We start from the raw sequence: 21,995 nt of genomic DNA on the forward strand, positions 1-21,995 counted from the left end.
GCTGACAAGCACGGTGGTGGTAGCGTCATGCTGTGGCGCTGGCGCACTGCACGGTGACTGGAATAATAAAAGGTTGATCTCCAAATTCTTCAGCTTCACCTTCGAGATAGTTTTGAGGCTAATAAAGAGCTAAAATCCAAGCAAAGAAAGGCTTTTTTCACTGTGTTGCTCACTGATTTAGCTTTTTTTTAAATTCATCGTATAAATTCCTGCAGCAAAGGGAGACGTTTTAGTAGAATTAGACAGAAATTGATGGTGTAAGACTGCGAAGCCTCTGAGACGCTGACGAATGCGTTTTCGCCCCCTCGTAAAACTGATTAAATAACATAATCTGAAGAGTACTTTGAGGCTCCAAACATTCTTAAAAAATTCACAGTAGAACAACTAAAAACAGAAATTGTCTCTCTTTCCTTTTATCAGAATCTCCCACTTTTTTAACAGCTATATCTCAGGCAAAAATATTGTTCTTCATGCTTTTGTAAAAAATACATAAATTCTCCCTTTTTCTCTCCTTCGAACCCTCCTCCTTAGTCCACATAATCAAGTAACATAAAAACACAAAGATGAGCAATAATACAATGATTAAAACGATCAAAGGTTTAGGTTTTAAGGAACGTCAGGGTTAAGTCATGACCTTCTGACGGCTGTCAGCTCAGATGACTCTGCTCCACCTGCATTCCGATCAAAAATGACCTGCTAATGAGCAACTTCTACGTCAAGCAGCGATGTGGCGCGTGTGGTACAGTAAGCTTTGATGCAACCGCGGTAAGTGAAGGAATGGTGCTTTACAATAAGTTACATTAAGATAATACATTAAGACTGCAGGCAGAGAGACGGACGGAGGTCAGTTCCACGTCACAAGTGCGATGGGAGGACTCTGGGAATCTGCTCTGTCGTCGTGCCTTCTCGCCATCTCCCTGGAAAGGAAAGGCGCGTTCCGTGAGTGAGGCTGGAAATACGTTTTTTTAAAAGGTTCATTTGCAGGCAGATGTGGACTCCAATCTCCTCTCACCTGCCACGTCACATCAGCTAGACCATCTCATACTGATTGGCTGTGATGATCCGGGACAGACAGCAGGCCAGCAGCATGCCGATCAGCTGAAACACACACACACACACACACAGATTCATATAAGCTTCTTCCTTCGGCGTTCTAACCACGTGCCTTACGTTTTGAAGCTAATTTAGGTGTCGAAAACCGCTCAAACGTCCTACCTGCGAGAAGGCGATTCCGAACGTCACGCCTGCGATAATGGCCATGTTGGTTTCCATGAACGAAGTGACCAGCTCGAAGCAGCCCTGAAACACAGACGGCCGTGTTAGTCCCGCGGAGGATACAATGGGCATGTTATACGTGCAAATTAGGACGGACATGGGGGGGGGGCAGTATCTGAGGCAGCTGTTAAGAGCTCGGAGAAGGCAGGGGGGATTCGAGAGTTGACGTTAGGGTCGCCTAACGGGTGAGATCGGTTGATTACTGAGCAGCGGACTGGTGGAAAATAGTAAAAAAAAAAAAAAAAGAATGTAAAACCCACCTGGTGGTAGACTTTGTTCGGGGCTACGGTTGCATTGCGGAGATCTTCTGGGTTGCAGTTGGACGAGTTAAAGCAGCAGCTGGCAGGAATTCCATTGGAGGGGTAATACACGCTGGTAAACCAGGTGGTGTAGTTATTGACTCCACAGCAACGCAGCTAGGAAAAAAACAAAAAAAAAACAAAGGAAGGATGAATTAAGGGAACATGAGAATTTATGGTAAAGTCTGATTCTCAGGAGTTTGGGCTTTGAAACACCACAGTATAACGGCTAATTAATTAAGGTTTTAAATGAATGAAACTGATCAATAATGTCATTGACCTTTGACCTCTTTTTATTCCAGTGGCTGCCTGTGGGAACATCGGCCATGACGGCTACGGCAAAACGCTTCTACGGAAGCCCTGAACGGACAAATCAAGCTCCGTCTCCTTTTATAGCAGCTGTTTCAGCAGCTGCGATAGTTGTTCCTACTTGTGTTTGGAAAGTCAGAGCGTGAAAAGGGGGTATATTTCTTTACATCTCACAAACTGGACCTTTCAAAAGCTTTTAAAGCAGAGAGCCAAAAGAGACAAAGAAATATGTTGTATGGGAATAAAGGTCGACGAATAAGCTATTAGGATTTGTAAGTGAGATTTTATTTCTCTTCTAAGTGTTCTTGAAAGTGTAAAGTTCATGTCATAATACATATCAGGTATTATTCATTGGACTTGTCGAAAAACAGGTTTTTAACAATAAGTATCTTACCTGTTGTAGATAGCGCTCTGAACGACCTCACTTTGGAGACCAGAGTTTAATTCTGACCAGACTGATGAGCTAATGGCTAGTATGAAAGTTGTAGTTTGACTTCTTTTCAAGATTGGAGTAGTTTTAAGGTGGTAGTAACTCACTTTGGTCTTGGCCCTGCTCAGACTAGCCGTTAGCTTGTCAGTTTAGTCCAAAATAAACTCTATTTCTCCAGACTGAGGTTGCTCGAATGCTACCCACAACAAGTGAGATATTATTTGTTCGAAGCCTTTCCACAGAACCCCGCTTCAAACCATCTGAGCTTTGAGCAAACTTGAAGTTACCCCCCCCTCCCCCCGCCACACACACACACACACACACACACACACACACCTTGTGCTGCAGGTTGTCCACGGCGCGGCTCGCCTCGTCCTCAGCGTTGTAGTTCAGGACGGCGTCGTTGTACGTCCTGCGGAAGGTTCCCTTGATCTGCAGCGGGCAAACGCTCGGGCTTAATTAATCAGGCTCAGACGTACGCAGCCTTCGGGCAAAAAAAAAAAAAAACAACAAAAAGCTGCACCGGAGTGATACTGACCTCATGGCGAAACACGAATCCAGAGATGCCTGCCACGAGCTCGGCGAGGAAGACGAGCGACAGAAACATGGCATACTGTAACAACAAGAGGGAAGCGGGCCGTTTGCATGGTTTGCATGAGAAACCTCTGCCTCAGGTGAACAACATTTGCCTATGACTGCACACACACACACACACACACAGGCTCAAACACACTCACCCAACCACCATTAACTGAACTAAGTGCCCTGCAGTGTCTACTGGATTTCTCATCCCTCTGTACGGGACAGAGGTCGGCCATTATGTCCCGAGGCTAATTAATCAACATCTAGAACATTTCTCACCCTCCCTGCAGCATAACAGCCCTCCCCTCCCCTCCCTTCCCTTGCTTCTGCAGCCTCTCACCAGCTTCAGCATCCATGGGCTTCCTCTGCAGGTGGCGAAGCACCCGAACAGGCCGAAAACGATGATGACGGTCCCGGTGCCGATGAGGACGTACGGAGCGTTAGTGGAGTTGTCAGCTATCAGGGAGATGTATGGGCCCAGCATCAGCTTCCCCCATACTCCAACAGCAAGCAGGATGGCTCCCGTTATCTAAAGGGTGGGGGTGGAGGGGGGTGGGTGGATGCAACAGAGAGGAGAATGAAAGCGGGGAAGAGGCCTTTTATCTTCGCACTTGTGCGTTATTTCAACAGATGTGGGTTTTTTTTTGCGGCGCTAAAGAAAAAAAAAAAAAAAGGAGGAGGAAAAGGATCAAGGTGGAACAAAAAGGAGAGCAATTAGCGTGAGGAGGAGGAGCCGGAAGACAGAAGACACAAAATCGTCTGGAGTACGAGGTGCCAATCACCTGCTCTCTGAATGCGCCGCGCAGAGAGGGAGAGATAAAAAGGAAGGAGCGGGGGGGAAATCAAAGGGGCTCTTTGATCCGAGGCGAGACGCTTCCTCCTGTTGCGCCTCTTTTAGCATTTCAAATGAGCGCCTTCAGGATAAAAGGGCGCGTTGTTCGAGGCAGCTGAAGCGGTGTGTGCCTCAGCTGGGTTTGTCTTGCTGGCGCTGGGAAGCGAGCGGGCCTGGCGGACGGCTGCTGATGATCCGACTGCGGCGAGGAGCCGCTCATCCCGCCGACCTCCTCCCTTCCAGGAGGAGGCTGCTCGCCGCCCGGCTGCCAGGCCCTCTGATTACAGAAGGAACGCTCTGTGCTGCTCTGAGGACGTTCCTGTCGACTATCAGTCCGTGACAAAAACGGAACGGGACTGATAAATAATAATATACAAATTCCCTGCATGCACTGCGCATTTGCCCGTAACACAAAACCTCCGCGAGTGTATTGACTCTTTGCTCCCTTGGCAAGGTTTTATGGCAAATAAAGACTAGGCAAAGGTTCTGTGCCGTAAAACATAATCAGCCTCTGGTCGGCCTGTGGCTGCACTGCTGTTGTAATCAAAATTACTCATCTACAGTCTTTAAACAAAGCTACGAAACGTTCTCCCAGCTTCCGTGTTCAGCGAAGGTCTGTTCAAACTGTGCGTGTAAAAAAAAACAAAAAACGGACCAGCAGTTTTCTGATCCACATTATGACCAATAAAACCAAAGAGGCTCAGCTGCGGCTGACAGAGAGAGGAGACCGGATAAAAGACCATTACGGGAGAACGAATGACGCACAATTAGGTCTTTAAGTGACAAGCTTAAAACCGCGGCTCACATTCTGATGGCTCGCCACGGCGTTGTTGAGCTGGTCGATGAATCGGACGTCAGCGGCGCGTCACACGAAGAAGATGCCTTCTTTCTTTAGGGAAAAGCTAGAAAAGCTAGGCATTATTGATAACATGTAGGCAGATAGGCCCTGATGGGGAGAAAAGCTTGTGCTGTTTATTTTCAGCGCAATCCCACGAATCCTCGTTTCGTACAATGTCACCAAAAACTGTTTTTATCAGGCCTTCCCTTATTTTCGGTCACATTTAAAAACCTCAGAACAACGGCTGCTCGTGTTGAATGTGGCTAAAAGAGGTTAACGTGCACGTATAATATATGTGGCGTCTATAACGCCATCTGTCTCGACCCCCTGGGAGAAAAGGAATGTTGCATTTTAACGGCACCCTTCCGGGTCAAAGGCAGGATTTCATTTTAGGAGTCACATCCTGAAACAAGCTGACGCGCACTTCCCCATTTGCGAGAGGCATACTGTGCCCGAGGAGTCCGTCTCGCACGCAGCGAGTCCTGCCTCTCCGCAGGCTTCTCGGAAAACGTTTGATAGACAGAAAGCAGGCTTTGAGGAAGTAGGGGCGCCTTTAGGAAACAGCTTCTTTAGGATATTAGATGAACAAAAGACTTACATAAATGGAAGAAGAACAGAAGAAAAGAGAGCACAACGCCACTGTATTGCAGTCTTAGAAATAAAATATAGACCTGGGCACAAGCCTAACAAACGATATCCTTGATCCTTGAACAGCGTGCGTTTGAGAACGCTCAAATGTTTTACCCTCCTCCTCCAGCGCTACGTGACGATGTCGATGCCGAACGTGGAAGAGAGGCTGAAAACTCGCAGATGAGCCTGAAGTGTCCGGATTATCGGTGTTTGGGTTAGCAAATGTCACAGTGCCCCCGAGAAACCAGCGTGGAGTCAGCCGGCATTGTAGAAACCCGCAAATCTGTGGAGATGACGTCCGTTTGAGCGAGCGTGTCCTACTTTTGCAATGGCGATAACTCAGCAATACGACTGTGGCCAAATGGCCAAGCCAACCCGCGTCACGTGAGAACCGTTTTCTGACTGTTTAAGTGGATCTCCCAGCTGTCAGTGTCTTTAATTAATAAGTGAAATGCCTAAAAGAAGACCTACGGCTGGAAAGCTGTGATGCCACAGACACTCGGAGCGCCGCAGCGGTTTACGTTCGGTCTAACGACTGAACACGGAGCTCTTTTATCCTGACTTAGATGACAACGCAACCCACTTTAGGCTTTTCGCTTTCCACCTTTCCATCAGCCCGCAGGGGGAAAGATTTATTGTGTTGTTTTGTTTCCTCCCGGAAAAGGGCTGGAAGGCATTCGGTGTGATCCACATGCTGATGATTCACCGGTGAAACGCTGCCCTGATTCACCGATGTTTGCCCGTCGGTGGAAACTCGCACGGCCTGCTGTTGCCAACGCCCGCCTCCTCATGTTTGCGTGCATGAGCCGCTGGCCGCGTGCTATCTGAGGCGTGCTGTGCCCCCAGCTTTGACTCGTGGGTTTGTACTTCAGCCTCACAGACGGTCAACTCTCTGTTCAAACAAAACAAGAAGACTAGAACTGCAAGCAGTTCTCATCGGGGTCCAAAGCCCTATGATGCAACATTTGCCCCCGTCAATCATTAAGGACATGTCGAAGCTCTGGCTCGCAGTGTCTTTATCTCGATGCCTATTTGTGTCCCAAAGGTCCTTTTAGAGTTTGAAGGTTAGTTTACAACACAAATACAAGCCGGCTATTTCCCTTTGTTCAGTGTTACCTTTGAGAATGACAGATTTAGTAAAAGTGTATCAGTGGGAGAGACACTATTTATGGCTTTTAGTTGGGAAATATGCCAGTGAATGTACCAAACAAACACTTCAGTGTTTTTGTATTTTTACATTAGGTTATGTAATGAGTATTTAGGGTGTATTTGTGTCTTAAAGTTCTTAAGCTATGCCACATTATCAATTCCCCAAGTTTAGAAATGTTTGTTGTTCGTCCAGCACGTTTCGTCAAATCACGCACACGTGTGTTGTTTTTCCCTCCTCCTGTGGTTTGGACACGTGGTCTTCGTCTGTTGTGTGTGTGGCGCCCCCTTTTGAATGGGAGGTTCGCTGTTGCACGCGGCGCTGTCGCCCCCCACATAGACTGCAGATATCTAGACGTTCAACCTGGAAGGTGAAGCCGGAACGACGCCACCTTTCCTGTAGACTGGTTCCAGTCTGGTTCCCAAACTGGTTTTACTTCCCAACACCGAGAGAAGGCGAGGACACACGCGGTCAATTCCTACGTGTTTGTAAAGATTTCAAAACTATTTTGTCTTCTTTGGATTATTTTAAGTTTTGGTATTACGATTATTTAGTTGCATTTCTGCTTTTTTTGTTTGTTAAACCTTTATACCACTACAGTAGATGCCCTCCATAGTTTCCACATACCTCCTGCACGTCGTTAGTAATCAGCACACCTAACACTGACGTCCAAATTGCTCGCTACAATAACTCTATAGCGCACATTCCTGTTTATTTCAAGCTGTAGATTGTGTTGTTCGCCTGCCTGCTCCGGATGTTCCAACCTTTCCGTCTCAGGAGTCATCAGCCGCACGGTAAAGGCTGTTCAAAGTATCTCAAAATCAATTTACAACAAACATGTTTTCCCCTTTTTTGGGCCCGTGTTCCTACTGTTGCTTAATCATTCTGATTTATGCTGCTTTGGAAGTAACAAAAAAAAACCTACAAGCCCACATTATAATGAACCCTGGAAGCAGAGCAGGCGTTTATTGACCCTAAGCTGGCTTTGAAATCGAATGTTAGGGCATCCTGACCAGACTCGGCCACTTGTTCAAACATGTGACAACAACAACGGCTGCATCTCACACAAGATCAGGGCGTACCTCTCAAGAGAAATCATAAATGCAGGCTGATTTTATTCTCCTTCTTCTACCTGCCCCCCTCATTCTACTCCGGCAGAAAATGTCTCGTCTTCCTCACAGCGTGGTGGCCACGCTGCGACGCCATCCTGCTCGAGGTACCGCGAAACGCTGCAGTGTTTGTGACCGTGCTACTCCTCTGGAATCACAAAGAAACACAACAGGATACATCGGGACGGTCAAACTGAACTAATATACCTCTGTATTCCCAATCTCTTGGAACAATAAGGTTCAGTGCACCTTTATGTAAGCCCGCCACTCTTTTTCGGCCGATGCCCAAGGGAAGCAAAAGGACTGCGGGCTGCTGATTCAGTTTGTGCAGCAATGATTTCTATCGTTTCTATAAACAGCGATTGGAGCAGCGAGGACAGTCTGTCATGTCGAAGAGCTGTGCGTCTGATTACAGTCCGCTCAATGCTGATGTCCTACATCCTCAACAACAAAATACCTGTGCCCCAAACAGCTGCTGCATACAAATAACCCCCTTATCATCACCCCGATCGCACCTTTAATGCCGTCGAGGATATTAAGTTTGAGGAGCACGGACAAATATCCAGGGTACATGTCTGAAGCTGAATTCCAAACACTTTGGCAGAGCCTGGCCTGTCCCCTCTGGAGCCCCACATCTCCTTATTGACGCTCAGCCCCACAAGTTTTGTTTGAAATTCAATACCCAGCTGGCCGCCGTGGTAACCACACAGAGTTTAAAACAGGTCGCCTCCCCCTCCCCCTCTCCCCCCTCCGACTCCTCTCTTTCTTTAATAAAGAGCCAGAAGGCGCGACGGCAGAATATGCTTGCGAGGACACCGAGCGGACTCCGCCACCTGCTCCGCATTCCCGCCCTGCGTCTTCGCGTGTCCGCTCGGCGACACGATTTCCTTTCCTCGCTCGAGACGTTATTGGCAACGACAGGCCGCTGACAGCGAAACCCAGGCCTGTCTCACCTCGAACCGAGTGCCAGAGCTCTCTCTCTCTCTCTCGGAGCTTGGCCCTCGGGGGGGGAAGCGACCCGCTGAGCGACGGGACGCGTCTGCACTCTGTCCACTTGAAACCCGACGCTGTAGATGTTAGGCTGAGCGTCTAATCGAGACTAAATATAAAATCTCACGTTTGTGACACCGGTACAGATCTGCAGTGCAAAAAGTGGGGCTCGAGATCCTAACTGGAGGGGCTAATCTCAGCCTCTTAACTTTTAATTCCTTTAAGATTAGGGCTCATTTGCATTTCCTTTAGTAAAAAAAGCCTGTGCTGCCTAAAGTTTAGGGAAAAATGCCCAGGAAACTGAATAATCTTTAATCAACTGACAGATAATTGACCTCCACAGGCTGTAATTAAACAATCCCATTCTTGGACCGAAGTCTAACACTGTATAAGCTTAAAAGAAACAACTGCAGCCTAAACTCTGCTAAACTTCGCATTTAACTGGACTAATTTTCCATCTTAGCTAGTCCCTTGCACAGCTGCGTGATCACATTCATAGATGGTAATGGACGAGTGAGCGAAGCCAAACCCAGCCTTGTCAAAACCAAAGAAGGGAGGACGAGATTTGGGGGGAAAAAATATTTCTCTTATTTACTTCATCTCAGCCCCAAATTTCATTTGAGCAGCTGAGGCAACTCCTTGTTAATTACAGCTAGGCAGAAAATTCCCTACAAAAAAGAAAAAAAATTTGTTTATCCAAGCAGCTCGCTTTGAATAATGAACTCAGCTGTGTTTTATTCAAATCTGGAATGCTAATTTGCTAACGACTTTGATTTAAAATGTATTGATTCGAGCAGTTTTATGGCGCCGTATAGGGCCAAGTATCACCGTGGGGTGTGTCTCATGGTTCGAACGGCAACACAGCTGGACCTATGGGCAAGAAGAAAGTGCTCCCAACGGCCGAAGGGGGTGTACTTTTTTGGCTGCCGTGCAGATCTAAACATAGCATATCAGAAAAGGAATACCGTGAGCTCCGAGAACCCGACTGGATTCTGCGTTAATTAATCATGACTTGAAATTCGACATGAAAGAAAACTGAATTTGTTTCTGTTTTGAACCAATGAATGGGTGAAAATGTGCCGACTGACATGTGCTACTGGATAAATGAAATATTTCATTAGCAACTCAAACACCGTAGGGCACATATTTTGAGGTTGCAGCAATCAGTCGCGCATTTAGTTGAACGATTATTCCAAAATACTAAAAAACACTAACATTGGGAGTCAACAAGCAGGACATTTAACTATTTATTGTGTGTTTTTCCGCTCTATGGTCCTGCTGAGCACTTCTTAAAACAAAAAATAAATTAAAATCCTTTTTTTTTCAACATATAACTCAGTAAGTTTTACAGATACTGGGCTAAAAATCAGCGTGGTAGTAGCTGAAAGTCACCCTCCACGCATACCTTGAGGGCTAACCTATCACACAGAGTTTTTGCTTTCAACCTAAAGTCAACCCTGCGTGTCTGTTAGCAAAATATCTCATGAACCACTGAACGGATCTTAACAAAACCTTCACAAAATAATCATCAGACGTACATCTATGTGAGCTTGTGGAGTCAAACCGATTCAACATGGCCGACACAGCCAACACACAAAAGAGGGCTATAAATCAGTCAATTTGACAGATATTGAGCAAAAAGATAGCAACAAAAAGCCTGTAACTGCTCCTAAGGGAGTAAAGTTAACAACTCAGCAGCGTCAAAACCCTGCAGACCGTTCACTTCAAGTTCATTTTTAACACTGAATATGTATTATTATTATTATTTATAATTTGCTTAAAAAAAAGAAAAGAAAAGAGAAGTTCTTAAAATTGCCTAAATATTGTAAATGGATCTGTTTGTGCATATGTAGTGGGAAACAAAACATTCAGGTATACCAAGCAAACATAAACATAAACAATACAGTGTATAAAAAAAACCTTTGTGTTTCTTTTTTTAAATGGTATTAGACATATATTAAGCCTAATATAAATCTCCTTTTGCAGTAGGAAATCTAATTTCAGTAGCTGGATATAAACATCTATCTGATACATTTCATCATATAACAGTAAATCAGCTCTAATTGATGTGTGAGTGCTATCAGTGATAATCAGATCCATGCATGTTTCCTTGTGAGATGTGGTTAAATAATGATGTTATATTACCCCACTGAGACTGCGGGGGCCTCTATGCAAATCTACACCAAAATGCACAGAATCCGGTCCGAAAGAATGGTGTTAAAAACAGGGCCTGCGATGGAGAGCGGGCCTCGACGGTGTGATGCCAACATCCTCCACCATCATGATGCTCCGTGTGGTCCACCCAGCTGCTAAAATATGGGTAACCTTAACACCCCCCCTGTTATATAAGAAGCCGCGATCAGGTTGATGTATGGAAATAAATGCTCCAAAAAGAAAAAAAAAAAGAGACAGAGAAACAGCCCTAGTCCACCATTTTATCAATGAAGCAACACGGACCCGTCGATGATGCTGGCGCCGTCCGCCCTTTTCATCAACACAAAAACACTACATCCGCGGAGCGATACGCGCGCTGCCGCCATCGTTATCTCCGGGTCGACACGGGAGGGATACGTACCCAGAACACGAAGGAGTAGACGATGAGGAGCGTTTTAAGGCAGGTGATGACCGGTTTGGTCTCCATCGTGGACCTCGGTTAGTTACAGCCGCTGTGGCGATAGTAGGAGCGGGACTGACTAAGATAGAGAGAGAGAGAGAGAGAGAGTGGGGGGGAAAAAACAAAAAAAAAAAGCAAAGCAGGAGCGTCTCTCTGCGTCGCGTGGCGTAAACTGCGGTGACGCGGCCGCACGGCGTCGCTGTCCGCCAGCAGGTTGGACGACAAAACAAAACAAAACGACCCTCATAAATCATCTTTTTACCTCAACATCTCACGACGAGCTGAGTTTCGGCAGATACAAATAAATCACGTGAATATGACAGAAAAGTCGAGTTTCATCAGTGGCGGAGGAAGAAGTTAGACCTCTTCTGTATATCACTCCACCATAGAGGTTCTGTAAATATGACCAGAACAGTGCCATTTATTCTGACCATAACCAGTCATTAAATGTCCTGAAACTGCTCCAAGAGTCTCACAAGAGGTAACCTAATGATCTTTAATTAATTAATTGATGGTCTTCTTAATTAACACCAGGGTTTAGTCTGGAATAACTCAGAGAACAGTGGAAAAAGGTCTTCTGAAGTTAGACACATTCAGCAGCGACACCATTACAGTGAAACACTGAGGAAAAGGCAGATACTACTACTACTATACTACTACTACTACTACCACTACTACTAATAATAGGCATAAACAGGCATTGGCTTTTACAAAAAAAATGCTTTTTAGTTTACCTTATCACCCTGAAGATACTGTTTTTCTCTGTGTTACACTACTAAATGTTCAAATACAAAAGCAAAATACTGATAATGTCCAAGAGTTATCATTAAAAAACGAAGCAAGTGATACAAACACAATACGACGAGGTCAGAGCGACGAATCAAAGGCGACGTGTTTTGGTTATGAATTCACAAACATGAAGTTATGGATGATAAACAACGTATCTGGGTTTAAAATCGAAGACAGCTAGTGTTAGTCAAACGGCACGGCTCGGTTTATGAATCGAAGACTTCAAACAATATAGTTAGTTATGTAAATGAAAAACAACGGACACTGTGTTGTGTAAAATACCACTTATTTTAAAGAATGCCGACAACTGGGTGTGATTTGTGTCGTTCATTATCTCTAATCGTCTCTAATCCTTGAAGCGATAGTCAGCGGGGGAAACGAAATAAAGATGTTTTAAAATGTTCGGTTCTGAAAGACAATTTAAGCGTCCTGATTGTGTTGGTATTAACAGCTTCCGTTAATGTGCCTTAACTAACTTCTTAGCCAGCCTTTTGCTCAAAAAATGGCTCATTTTAATGAAGTTTATTCCAAATTTTAGTTGCCAGTGGGACAGCAGTTTTACTTATATATCAGAGTTCAGAGGCAAACTGTTAAAAAACAAACATAAACTAAGGAAATATGCAGCTCAGACAGATAGCCGCATGTGTCAAACTGTATGAAAAGCAAATACTACAACACACACACGGAGTGACAAACCATCATAGACAAACAGGCTTTTGTTTTTTGAAATTAGGAATTATGGACGTTGTCTTCTTGACTACAGCCCATACCTGAGAGGCCTGATCAGGATACCGATGAAGCTCCTAGAAAATACAAAGAGTCCGATGCTGTTGAGATGAGGGGTCAACATACCTGAGAAGAGACAGGAAGAGGCTGCGCAAAGCTTGTTAACAATATGACACAAGAGGACATCTAAACTCAGGTTTAGAAATGATGGTGAGACCATCCAGCATTCTAGCTGCGTTCCTGTGGTTCTACGCTCGCTAAAAAGCCTGAATGTTGTGAAAGGTAATCAATAACAAACCCCTTATTAATTGGGCTGTGGATTATTGCAGTGATGGGCACCAGGAGGTACTGTAAGTTCTGCAGGTTTGCCTCAGTATGTAAACTTATTTGTTTACCAGACAAATCAACACGTGGGCAGCTACACGATCCGCTGCCTTTCATGACGACAAATCTAAAAAACACACTACAAAAGGAAAAGATCGACTCATAGCTGTAACGAACGGCATCAAGTCAGTGACGAGGTGTGGAAATAAACCTGACAGAAAAGAGCCAGGAGGAGCGGTAACCCACGCGGCATCTCGCACATTCGCCAAATCCCTTTGTCGTCAGACGACACGTTTAGGGTGTTGGAGCAGCGTTCTCAGGGAAGGCCTCGCTTGCTCCAGGGAAGCACTCGACGCGTCCTTCCAGCCTAGAAATTGACCTGCACGTGGATGCTGCGGGCAAGTCCTCGTTCTTCCAGCTTATGCGGCCGTCAAAAATCAAGGACATCTCGTCTAAGCAATAACTGGAGACCACACGGTCACATGCTCTTAGATCGGCTGACCAGATGCTTTAACTGTCCCCGAGGACAATTTAGAATGGCTCCTGAAACGTGGGATGAGTTGCCGCTGCAGGTCAGGCAGGCTCCATCTCTGGCTGAAGATAACCCAGACTGATTTATCGTCTGTGTCTTAATCTCTACCCCTATTTTACCATTTTCTGTAGCTCCTTTATGTCACCTTATAGCTGTTTTGTTGTGTTATTGCTGTTCTCTCTTACATTGTTTTTTTTTTTTTTTTACAGCCCTTTGGTCAGCTGTTACGTTGTTTTTTAAGTGCTTTAGAAATAAAGTGGATTGGTATGGTATTTCCTGCATTACGAACTTATGTTAAACATTAGAATCAGTCCACTCCAGAAGAAAAAAACGTCACCTCGTTTTATTATTTATTTAGCATGTTCTTTTAAAAACTTGATGTTTTTAGTTTCCAAAGAAGGAAGAGGTGATGCAGGCTCCTCATAAAGATGCTCTCATCTCTGTGTTTCTCCATCTTGCAGATACAACAACAACAACAACAACAACAAACAACCACATAATCAGTCACTGCAAAAAAACAAACACGTAGTGCTAAAATTCAAGTGTTCAGTCAGTAGTTAATACAGAAAAAAAACATTTAAAGTACTCAGATGTAGACAGCTGATGTCCTCATATAAGAGCAGGCTTGTTAATGAGTTAGAGACTTAAAGGGACAACTCACGTTAATACCTTCATCTGAAAATCCTTTGCGGTTCATTTTTCTTACAGAATTCAACATTGTAACCGCAAAGCTTTTATTTTTTTTCATAGCTCTTAGAGACGATCGGACAGTGAAATTTATGCCCCCAGCTGCCTGTAATCCTCATGGCGAGCCTCATCTGTGGGATACGTTATCGCCTCGGTTCTGGTGACGCATCGTCCGCAGCTGTCTTAGATATTTCTGAGTCATTTCAGAACTCGGAACGCGGCCACGTTCATTTCCAAGCTTGCGTTTTCAGGCGGCCAGTTCTTTCAGCAGGACCTGAAGTTCGGTGGTGTAAACATGGTTTTGTTTTTTCAATGACGACAGTCTCAAAAATAATCCAAATAAACCTTGTATTCTCGGAAATAAAGCCGTTAAAAAGGCAGTTTCAGAAGCACTTATAATGCAGATAATTTCTTTTAATGCTTTCTTACATAGACCTACAGAAAGCATCAAAGACAGGTTTAGAGTGTTTGAAAGGATCGGACATGAGAAGAAATTTGCTTTTCTTCCTTTCAGTATTTGTTACTTAAACATTAAAAGGTGGCCGTATCTGAGCTGTTCACCTCAGTAATCTTCAGACCACCAGCAGCTGGAGGATTAATAACTCTGCTCAGATATTTGGGTTAACGAGGGAAAGTTAAAAACAGGAATGAAGCTGGGGAGTTTTCATCGTGTCTCTCAAAGGCACCGGCCTTCTGATCCCTGATGTGCTGCTTGACTCAGATAATGGAGTTCTCCCAACTCCTCCTCCTCCTCCTCAAAGCTTTCAACATTTCAAAGCTGTCGCTCCCCTTTTCAAGCCTCTGCTCCCTCTGAGTCCATTCTTTGCCACTCCTTACACTGACCCGAACTCAGCCATCCAGGCCTCGTATTTCTCCAGGTCTGCGGCGGAGACCGACTTGGAGATCTTCTTCAGAGTCAGGGTGAAGTCCTCCATGGTCACGGGCATCTGCAGCTCGTCCTTGGACAGGGCTCGGATCTCCTCCGGGCTCAGGCCTTGGATCCGCCGACGCATGGCCATCATGGACGCATCTCTGAGAAGAGAAGCGCGTTAGTCATCATCATGGCTCGTAGTGGCGCAGTATTTCATTATCTGAAGAGTGGAACTGCTCGGAAAAAGGATGAAGCTGCTGATATGACGAAATACTGCTGGTCTATACTTCTCCTTTCTTTTTATTTATATAATTCTAATAGCAACAACAACCAAACAGCTATTTTGTATGCTTAGTGTGCAAGCTGGAGCAGAAACAGTCTGGTGTCTGTGACAGACTTTAGACAAGCTGGGACAGGTTTTCTGAAGTCATGTCACATCCCTGATCCGATGTATGCGAGCTCAATGTGGTCATTGGTTTTTACTGGAAAGAAAGAAAAACATAAAAAAAAAGAAAGGCAAATTAAAAATAGCAGTGTGCAGGTCTGCCAGTGGGCTGTAACACTTTAATCATTTCATTTATGTCTATGAAAAAACAACCAAAATGCGAGCAAACATTATTTATGTTAAGTATTCGTGCCCCCCTTTTTGAATATGTTAAAAAAAGCAATTTGTATTCATCATTATTTTAATTACAGTGCTGTGCAAAAGTCTTAAGCCACTATTTTCCATGCAGTCTGGGGGGAAAAAGGTGAAAAATGATTGAAACCTGGAAAAAAGAAACTCCTTCATTGCTTCGAGTCTCTTTTATGCTTGAAGGTTTCATAATTCAGCGACAAATAGCTCAACAAACATCTGACAGAAAACAACTGAAAAAAGAGCAAATGTCTTAGCAAAAAAAAAAAACTTAGAAAGACCTTCAAGAACCCCGGAAAACTACGGGTCAGAACCACTTTGGAATAAGAATATACAGAAATGAGACCTTTGGGCAGTGGTGGACAGGAGAAACGCAAATAGAAAACAATTCTGATCTTAAAAATGTATTTTAATCCAATCAGAAGGGTTGAAGCATTTTTATTTTCAGATTTCTGAACCAACAGTGATGTTATTCCCAAAAAAAGTGGAAAAAAAAGAAAGAAAAGCGGATGAGACAATATTGTAGCTGAGACAGCGTCTACCTGCAGATGTTGGTGATGTCTGCTCCCGAGTAGCCCTCGATCTTCTCAGCTATGAGGTCCAGGTCCACGTCAGGAGCCAGCTCCACCTCCCTCAGGTTGATCTTCAGAAGCTCCGCGCGGCCCTCAGCTACACAGACGACACAGCTTTGATTAGATAGAAGGGGGATTGAATCAGAAGAGGAAACGAAGCACTGCTGACGCACAAGTCCAGAGTATGGATCAATATTAATTCCTCTCATCGTGTGTGTGTGTGTGTGTGTGTGTGGTTTCCGGCTGCGATGTGTGAAGTAACCTGTGGGGAGGGGGATGTAGATCCGCTTCTCCAGCCGTCGCCGCAACGCCTCGTCGATGTCCCAGGGGAAGTTCGTAGCGGCGAGGACCATGACCATTTTAGACGGGTCGTCATTCTCCATGGCGCCCCCCACACCTGGGAACCCACACAGAACTAGTAATTAAACTAGAAAATGGAGAAAAGCTACAATTCATCTGACGCAGGATTTTATCCTTTTGTATTACACCTTGACATTTCTACGGTCCACTAACCGTCCATTTGAATTAGAAGTTCTGATTTGACCCGGCGGCTGGCTTCGTGTTCGTCAGACGTCCCTCTTCTGCCGCAAATAGAGTCAATTTCATCAATAAAGATGGTTGTTGGAGCGTAAAATCTAGCCTGGGAAACAAAAAGAGAGTTTTTGCCCTTTTCTTCACGCACAGACACACAATAAGAAGGGAACCTAAATGCAAGAGTCCAGCGTCTTGCTTTTATACCCGTCCATATTTCCACTCACCATCTCAAACAGAAGGCGGACGAGTTTTTCAGACTCGCCCCTGTATTTGGAGCTGAGCGTAGAGGAAGACACGTTGAAGAAAGTGGTCCCACATTCTGTGGCCACAGCTTTGGCCAGCATGGTCTTCCCGGTCCCCGGTGGGCCGACCATCAACACGCCCTGAGAGAAAACGCTCATCATGTCAGACGCACACACAAACACGCCACGGCAGTCACCTGTATCAGCACAGTGATGGCCAAAAGGTCAAATTCTTCCCCGTTCCTATCAGTGTTCAATCTCGCCACCCCTAATTAAAGTTTGACAAAAGGATCAATACCGTGTTGAATATGGGGCAAGCCTGGTGCATTTTATTTTGAATGATATCCATCGAACACTTATGATAAACGCGGCTTACTTGCATTTTTATGACTCTCAAAAGAATTGCCAAATCAATCTGCAGGGCTTTCTCTCACCATTATTATACCCGACTCCCTTACAGCTCATGTTTCTGCATCTGTTTTCTTTCTGTTGCTATGGAGATCACACGAACCAGAGAAGGACCGAATGAGGTTTTGAGCTCGTTTTCATAAAACCGCAGCCCCCCGATGCCCCAGAATCGACTGGCATCAAGATATTTCCTGTAGGATGGCTCAGACTGATCAATTAAATTAATTGAACGGTGTCAGCAGAAAAAAAGAAGGTGAGCGTGGGCGCACAGTCACAGACAGAAAATGATGTAGCAATATCAGCCGACTTGCACTCGCTCTTTTTTTTTTTTACTTTTATTGATTCTTTCCTCCTTAATGCTTCTGGTTTTCTATGAAAAATCTGTTCTGCATCTGTTTGAAGTGGGAAAGGCTCTATGCTGATTCTCTCACATGGTGAGCCTAAGGGGGGAAATAAAAAAGCTTCACATGACGAAGTTGAACAAAGCCTGACTCATTTAACGATAAAGAGGAAAATCAGTGATTAGGCAGATTTGTGTGGACAAATTTCCTTTGTTAAGGTGTTGACCTCTTACACAGAAAAGCTTCTTTATTGGCCTCTCTGACTTATAGCTCACGTTTTAAAAGCTACACTCAAATAAATGCATACGCTGCATAGACGGGTTAAGTTGTTGAGCCTGTACCTTCCATGGTCGACGAATCCCCTTAAAGAAGTCGGGCATCCACATGGGCAGCACCACTGCTTCTCTCAGCAGCTTCTTAGCATCTTCCAGGTCAGCAATGTCTTCCCTACAGCCCACCGGGAGAAATCAGCAAGCGGCGCACAACAAAAGCCCCGCCCCGCTGGTGAAATGTAAAGGATGTGAGTGACAGTGCGCGCCACCGTACCAGTGCACATTAGGGTTACGAGACACGATGTCTCTCTCCAGTGAGTCCACCAGGTCGCTGTCGTGTCCTGTGCCGTCAAACTTCTTCTGTTCCACATCCCCCTGAGCGTCCGCTTTCTTTCCCTGCAGGGGGAGGGAAAAAAATAAATAAATAATAAATTAAGAACCACATCAGGTCATAATCCTGTCTGACCATCTGGCAATCAGCTGCCTGACCTTATCGTCTTTGGCCTTTGCGCCGCGGGCGTCTCTGATCCCTGCCGCTTTGGGGTTGGCCTGAGCGCGAGGCCCCGGTGCCGCGCCTCGATGCTGCAGACCAGGAGACTCCTTCTTCTGCAGCTGCTGCTGCTTCACGCCACTGTTGGGCCGCTTCACCGCAACAGGATTCCTACAAAGACACGCAGAAGACGGATCTACCGACGGGGAACAGCTGCAACGTACATCTGCGGGAAATAAGTTCCGACAGGCAAACGGTGGTAATGTAACAAAAAAACAGCCAAGGCTCCTAACGAATTAAAACCAGCTCTGCCAGCTCCCCCGCAGAGGCTCGCAGTTTGCGCACGCTGAGCTTGAAGAGATAAAAGTGATTATGCAAATCTTGACTCTTTGGAGTTCAAAGGGCTTCCTTCGAGCCATTTTGCTCCATCGAATTTCTGGGCAGCCCCCATTAACCGTCAGCTCCAACGAAACAGCCGATCAGAGAGTTAAAAGACTGAACTTCATCCCTGCTGGTCACTGAGGATTGGAAACTCACACTGGAAGATGAATAAAGTAGGAACAGGTGGACTTACAGCAGTCTAAAACAAGGGCTTTAATAAAATACTGTGCAGCATGCTTACCGTGCAAATAGTCAATAAACACTACATTTTGTTTTCATACAAATACTTTGTTTTGTTTTTTCTTGATTCACAGAATAATAAAAAAACACTACGATGCTGGAGGCGTTAACAGCTCCACCCACCTGTGTTCTACTGGGATGGGTGGGGGCCAGACGGCTGGGTCCTCGGGTCGCTGCTCCAGCTGAGGGACGAGGATGTCGACGGGCCTCTCAGACTTAAAGCTCTCGAGGGTTCCCACAATGTCTTTCACCTGCTCGTACTCCTCGGTCAGCTCCTGCCTGAGCTGCTCGAAACACAGGGTGAAGGAGAGCACCAGCGTTACCAGGAAAGGAACCCACGCAGGGTTTCGTGGTCACGCGCTAACACTTTGAAAAGCGAGGCAGGGAGATACAGACACAAGCGCGTTAATTACAGTAGTGAAAGTCAGAATAAACAGAGCGTGGTGAACTCGAGAGCTGATACTTTATTCGGAAATAATCCCAAATGACTCCAGTGACGCAACAGCAACAACCTCTAAATACTTTTGTAGAAGTCTTACAGTCCATTTTAGATGTGAACTCCTTTTATTTTCTACCATTTCTTGCTATGGGTCACTGTCCCGATAAAAGACTGAATATGTCCTCCACAACACTGCGGTGTAAGGTGCCGTTCATACATTTAATATCTCCTGTATCAGATGCAGCGAAGCAGCCCTGCAGCGTGTAAGCAGCACCGTGCTTTTTGCTGTGGTCAGGGCGTTCTTTCTTTTTATCCGTCTCATTATATCACCTCTAAACAAACAGCCTTCCAAGTGAGCTCCGTTTTACTCTTCTCTGTCCACGAAGTATTATTTCCAAACGCCTGGGTTTTTCTATGGCAGCATAAACACAAACATGTGCACTTTGTCTTAAACGCTGGTCCCCTCCTCAGACTTTCCCCAATAGACCTACTTGATTTAGTGTACAGCATAAAGCAGCCTAAAACCATCATTCAAAACCTCTTAATGCTCAAAAAGCAATTCCCTTGTAGCCGCTACAATGAAGATTTTGGATAGTATTACTTCTCACTCTCAGACAGCTCTCTTGAAATGATGTACATCTTTTGAATCCAATAAAATCATCATTTATTGGTGACTTGGGTTATGTACACAGTGAAAGACTAACTTATTAGTAAATCATCTGAGTAAACAAAAATTAATATAGTTTGCTCAACATTTAATTGTGACTCGCTGAATTTCCTCGAATAATAACTGACACCTTCATTTACTTAAATTTGTAGGATGTTTTTAATGAAAAACGAGTCGTGTTTTTGCAGAACATCTGTTCTCAATGACTTGGACTGCCATACATTTACAAAAAAACAGATTTCACAGAAACACCACTCTGTACAGCTGGAAGTTAAATAAACAAAGTGGTAAAATAGTTAACAAACTATTGCGGCAAACTGATGTTTTCTTTCCCTCACCCTTTGTCTTAATAGTGTAATTTTGCTGCAGATGTTTTGCAAAGTTATTGCAGAAAACTAACTAAGAGAAGTGCTCCAGTTACTTAAATATAAAATGTCATTTTTGGTCACTGCAGAGGAACCAAAGAGCCATATGTGGTCCCGGAGCCGCAGTTTGCAGACCCCTAACCGAGTTAGATGTTCATGCAGACTTATGAAAAACTCTGCTAAGAACAAAAACCCATATATTTCTACTAATATGTGAATTTCTTTAAGGAAAAAATATCCCTTTACAGTTAATAAACAGGGGGTTTCTGACTGACTGAGCTTTTTCTTCCTTCTAAAAGTTAAAGCTTCAGATCCAGGCTGGTTTACATGAATCTGTGAGCTGCACCTGGAACATAACCCCCTGTCTGAGGGGTGTGGGGGGGGACTCACCTGCTGCCATTTGACTTTCAGAGCCGGGTCTCTGAGGGACTGACAGTGTTTGTGGATCTGCTGGAGGACGCCCTGGTAGTACACAATGGAGGAGTCGTAGTTCCCAAGCAGGGCGTACTCCCGGCCCTTCTTGGCGTTGTCACAGATTTCGGACAGATTCATGTCGAACAACAGCTGCAGAAAGAACAGAAAAAGAAAAAAATAACATCAGAACTAGCTGAATGAGAATGAACCCAGACCCGGTTAGTGACTCAAACACCTGCTGCTACATGTTCGTTAAGCTAGCTGCTGGGGTCAGCGAATGATTTTAAACAAACATAAACACCCTCAAAAGAGGTTCACCTCGTGACAAAATAAACTCACCTGTTTAAATAAGCTCATTTATTTGTTTACAGTGTGTAGTCTTACCGACGTTCGCGTTTGTTTTGTTTTGTTTGTTTCCTAGCTTGCAGCGGTCGGGCCACAGACAAAACAAACCGTGTGACACCAGTCTGTGAGTAAAATCCTCCCGGCGTGTTAAATACGCCCGGAGACAAAATAATAATAATAATAATACTAAAACCCAGTGTATTACAGTTTTAAAAATACGTTCACGGTGATAATAACCCTCGTACCTGCATGAAAAGATAGACAGGTCTCTTCTGAATCAGCAGTCCAGCGTCGAGCGAAGTGTTACCATGGCCGCGGACAGACGCCGTGTGCTGAATGCAGACTGCCAGGTTACCGCGCTGCGTTCACTTACACTGGTAGAAATGACAACTCAAACCGTTAATGGAGGAAACAAATGAAAAAAAAAATATTAGTAAGGCTTGAAATTTAAACAACTTTTATTTAATATTGTTATTCGTGTACATATCACCTAAATCGTCTAATATTCACGTATAAGCTAAAAATATTTAGGCAGACTGGACAAGCGTGGGTGTTTTTTACGCGACTTCATGAACGCATCGTCATAGCCATGGCGACGCAAGAGACGGCCGCTGGTCGTCGCTAAAAGTAGGTCAAATATAAAAAACTGGGAAAACAATTTCACCAT

The 21,995-nt window shown here is 44.8% G+C and overlaps 2 protein-coding genes across 3 annotated transcripts; both read right to left on the minus strand.

Annotated features, from left to right (window-relative positions):
* Window positions 1-501: 501 nt before the first annotated feature.
* Window positions 502-11,170, minus strand: tspan7b (tetraspanin 7b). Its single transcript, XM_017410341.3, has 8 exons — window positions 11,017-11,170; window positions 3,236-3,424; window positions 2,852-2,926; window positions 2,650-2,745; window positions 1,536-1,691; window positions 1,216-1,299; window positions 1,013-1,098; window positions 502-917 (listed from the first exon to the last, which is right to left on the minus strand). The coding sequence occupies exons 1-7, from the start codon at window positions 11,080-11,082 to the stop codon at window positions 1,030-1,032; spliced, it is 735 nt and encodes a 244-aa protein (XP_017265830.1). The 5' UTR covers window positions 11,083-11,170; the 3' UTR covers window positions 502-917; window positions 1,013-1,029.
* Window positions 11,171-13,753: 2,583 nt separating this feature from the next.
* katnal1 (katanin p60 subunit A-like 1) lies at window positions 13,754-21,711 on the minus strand. Of its 2 annotated transcripts, none has more exons than XM_017410127.3 (11): window positions 21,574-21,711; window positions 20,960-21,133; window positions 19,222-19,382; window positions 18,477-18,648; window positions 18,262-18,383; window positions 18,057-18,162; window positions 16,949-17,107; window positions 16,704-16,830; window positions 16,453-16,587; window positions 16,161-16,287; window positions 13,754-15,145 (listed from the first exon to the last, which is right to left on the minus strand). In XM_017410127.3, exons 1-11 carry the CDS (start codon window positions 21,577-21,579, stop codon window positions 14,947-14,949), a joined length of 1,488 nt encoding a protein of 495 aa, XP_017265616.1. In that variant the 5' UTR covers window positions 21,580-21,711; the 3' UTR covers window positions 13,754-14,946. The 2 variants fall into 2 exon arrangements, with proteins under 2 accessions (XP_017265616.1, XP_017265618.1); XM_017410129.3 differs by lacking the exon at window positions 13,754-15,145 and adding an exon at window positions 15,167-15,466.
* Window positions 21,712-21,995: the final 284 nt, after the last annotated feature.

Source organism: Kryptolebias marmoratus, linkage group LG6 (genome assembly GCF_001649575.2).
Source record: "Kryptolebias marmoratus isolate JLee-2015 linkage group LG6, ASM164957v2, whole genome shotgun sequence".
Classification (NCBI taxonomy): Eukaryota; Metazoa; Chordata; class Actinopteri; order Cyprinodontiformes; family Rivulidae; genus Kryptolebias; species Kryptolebias marmoratus.

Coding starts and splice junctions, on each gene's coding strand:
- tspan7b (XM_017410341.3), bottom strand. CDS start 11,082: ATGGAGACCAAACCGGTCATCACCTGCCTTAAAACGCTCCTCATCGTC. Junction 3,425..11,016: donor TCTACTCCTTCGTGTTCTGG/GTACGTATCCCT, acceptor CCCACCCTTTAG/ATAACGGGAGCCATCCTGCT. Junction 1,300..1,535: donor CGAACAAAGTCTACCACCAG/GTGGGTTTTACA, acceptor TCTGTGTTTCAG/GGCTGCTTCGAGCTGGTCAC.
- katnal1 (XM_017410127.3), bottom strand. Junction 18,649..19,221: donor CCCATCCCAGTAGAACACAG/GTGGGTGGAGCT, acceptor GTGTCTTTGTAG/GAATCCTGTTGCGGTGAAGC. Junction 18,384..18,476: donor CAAAGGCCAAAGACGATAAG/GTCAGGCAGCTG, acceptor CTCCCCCTGCAG/GGAAAGAAAGCGGACGCTCA.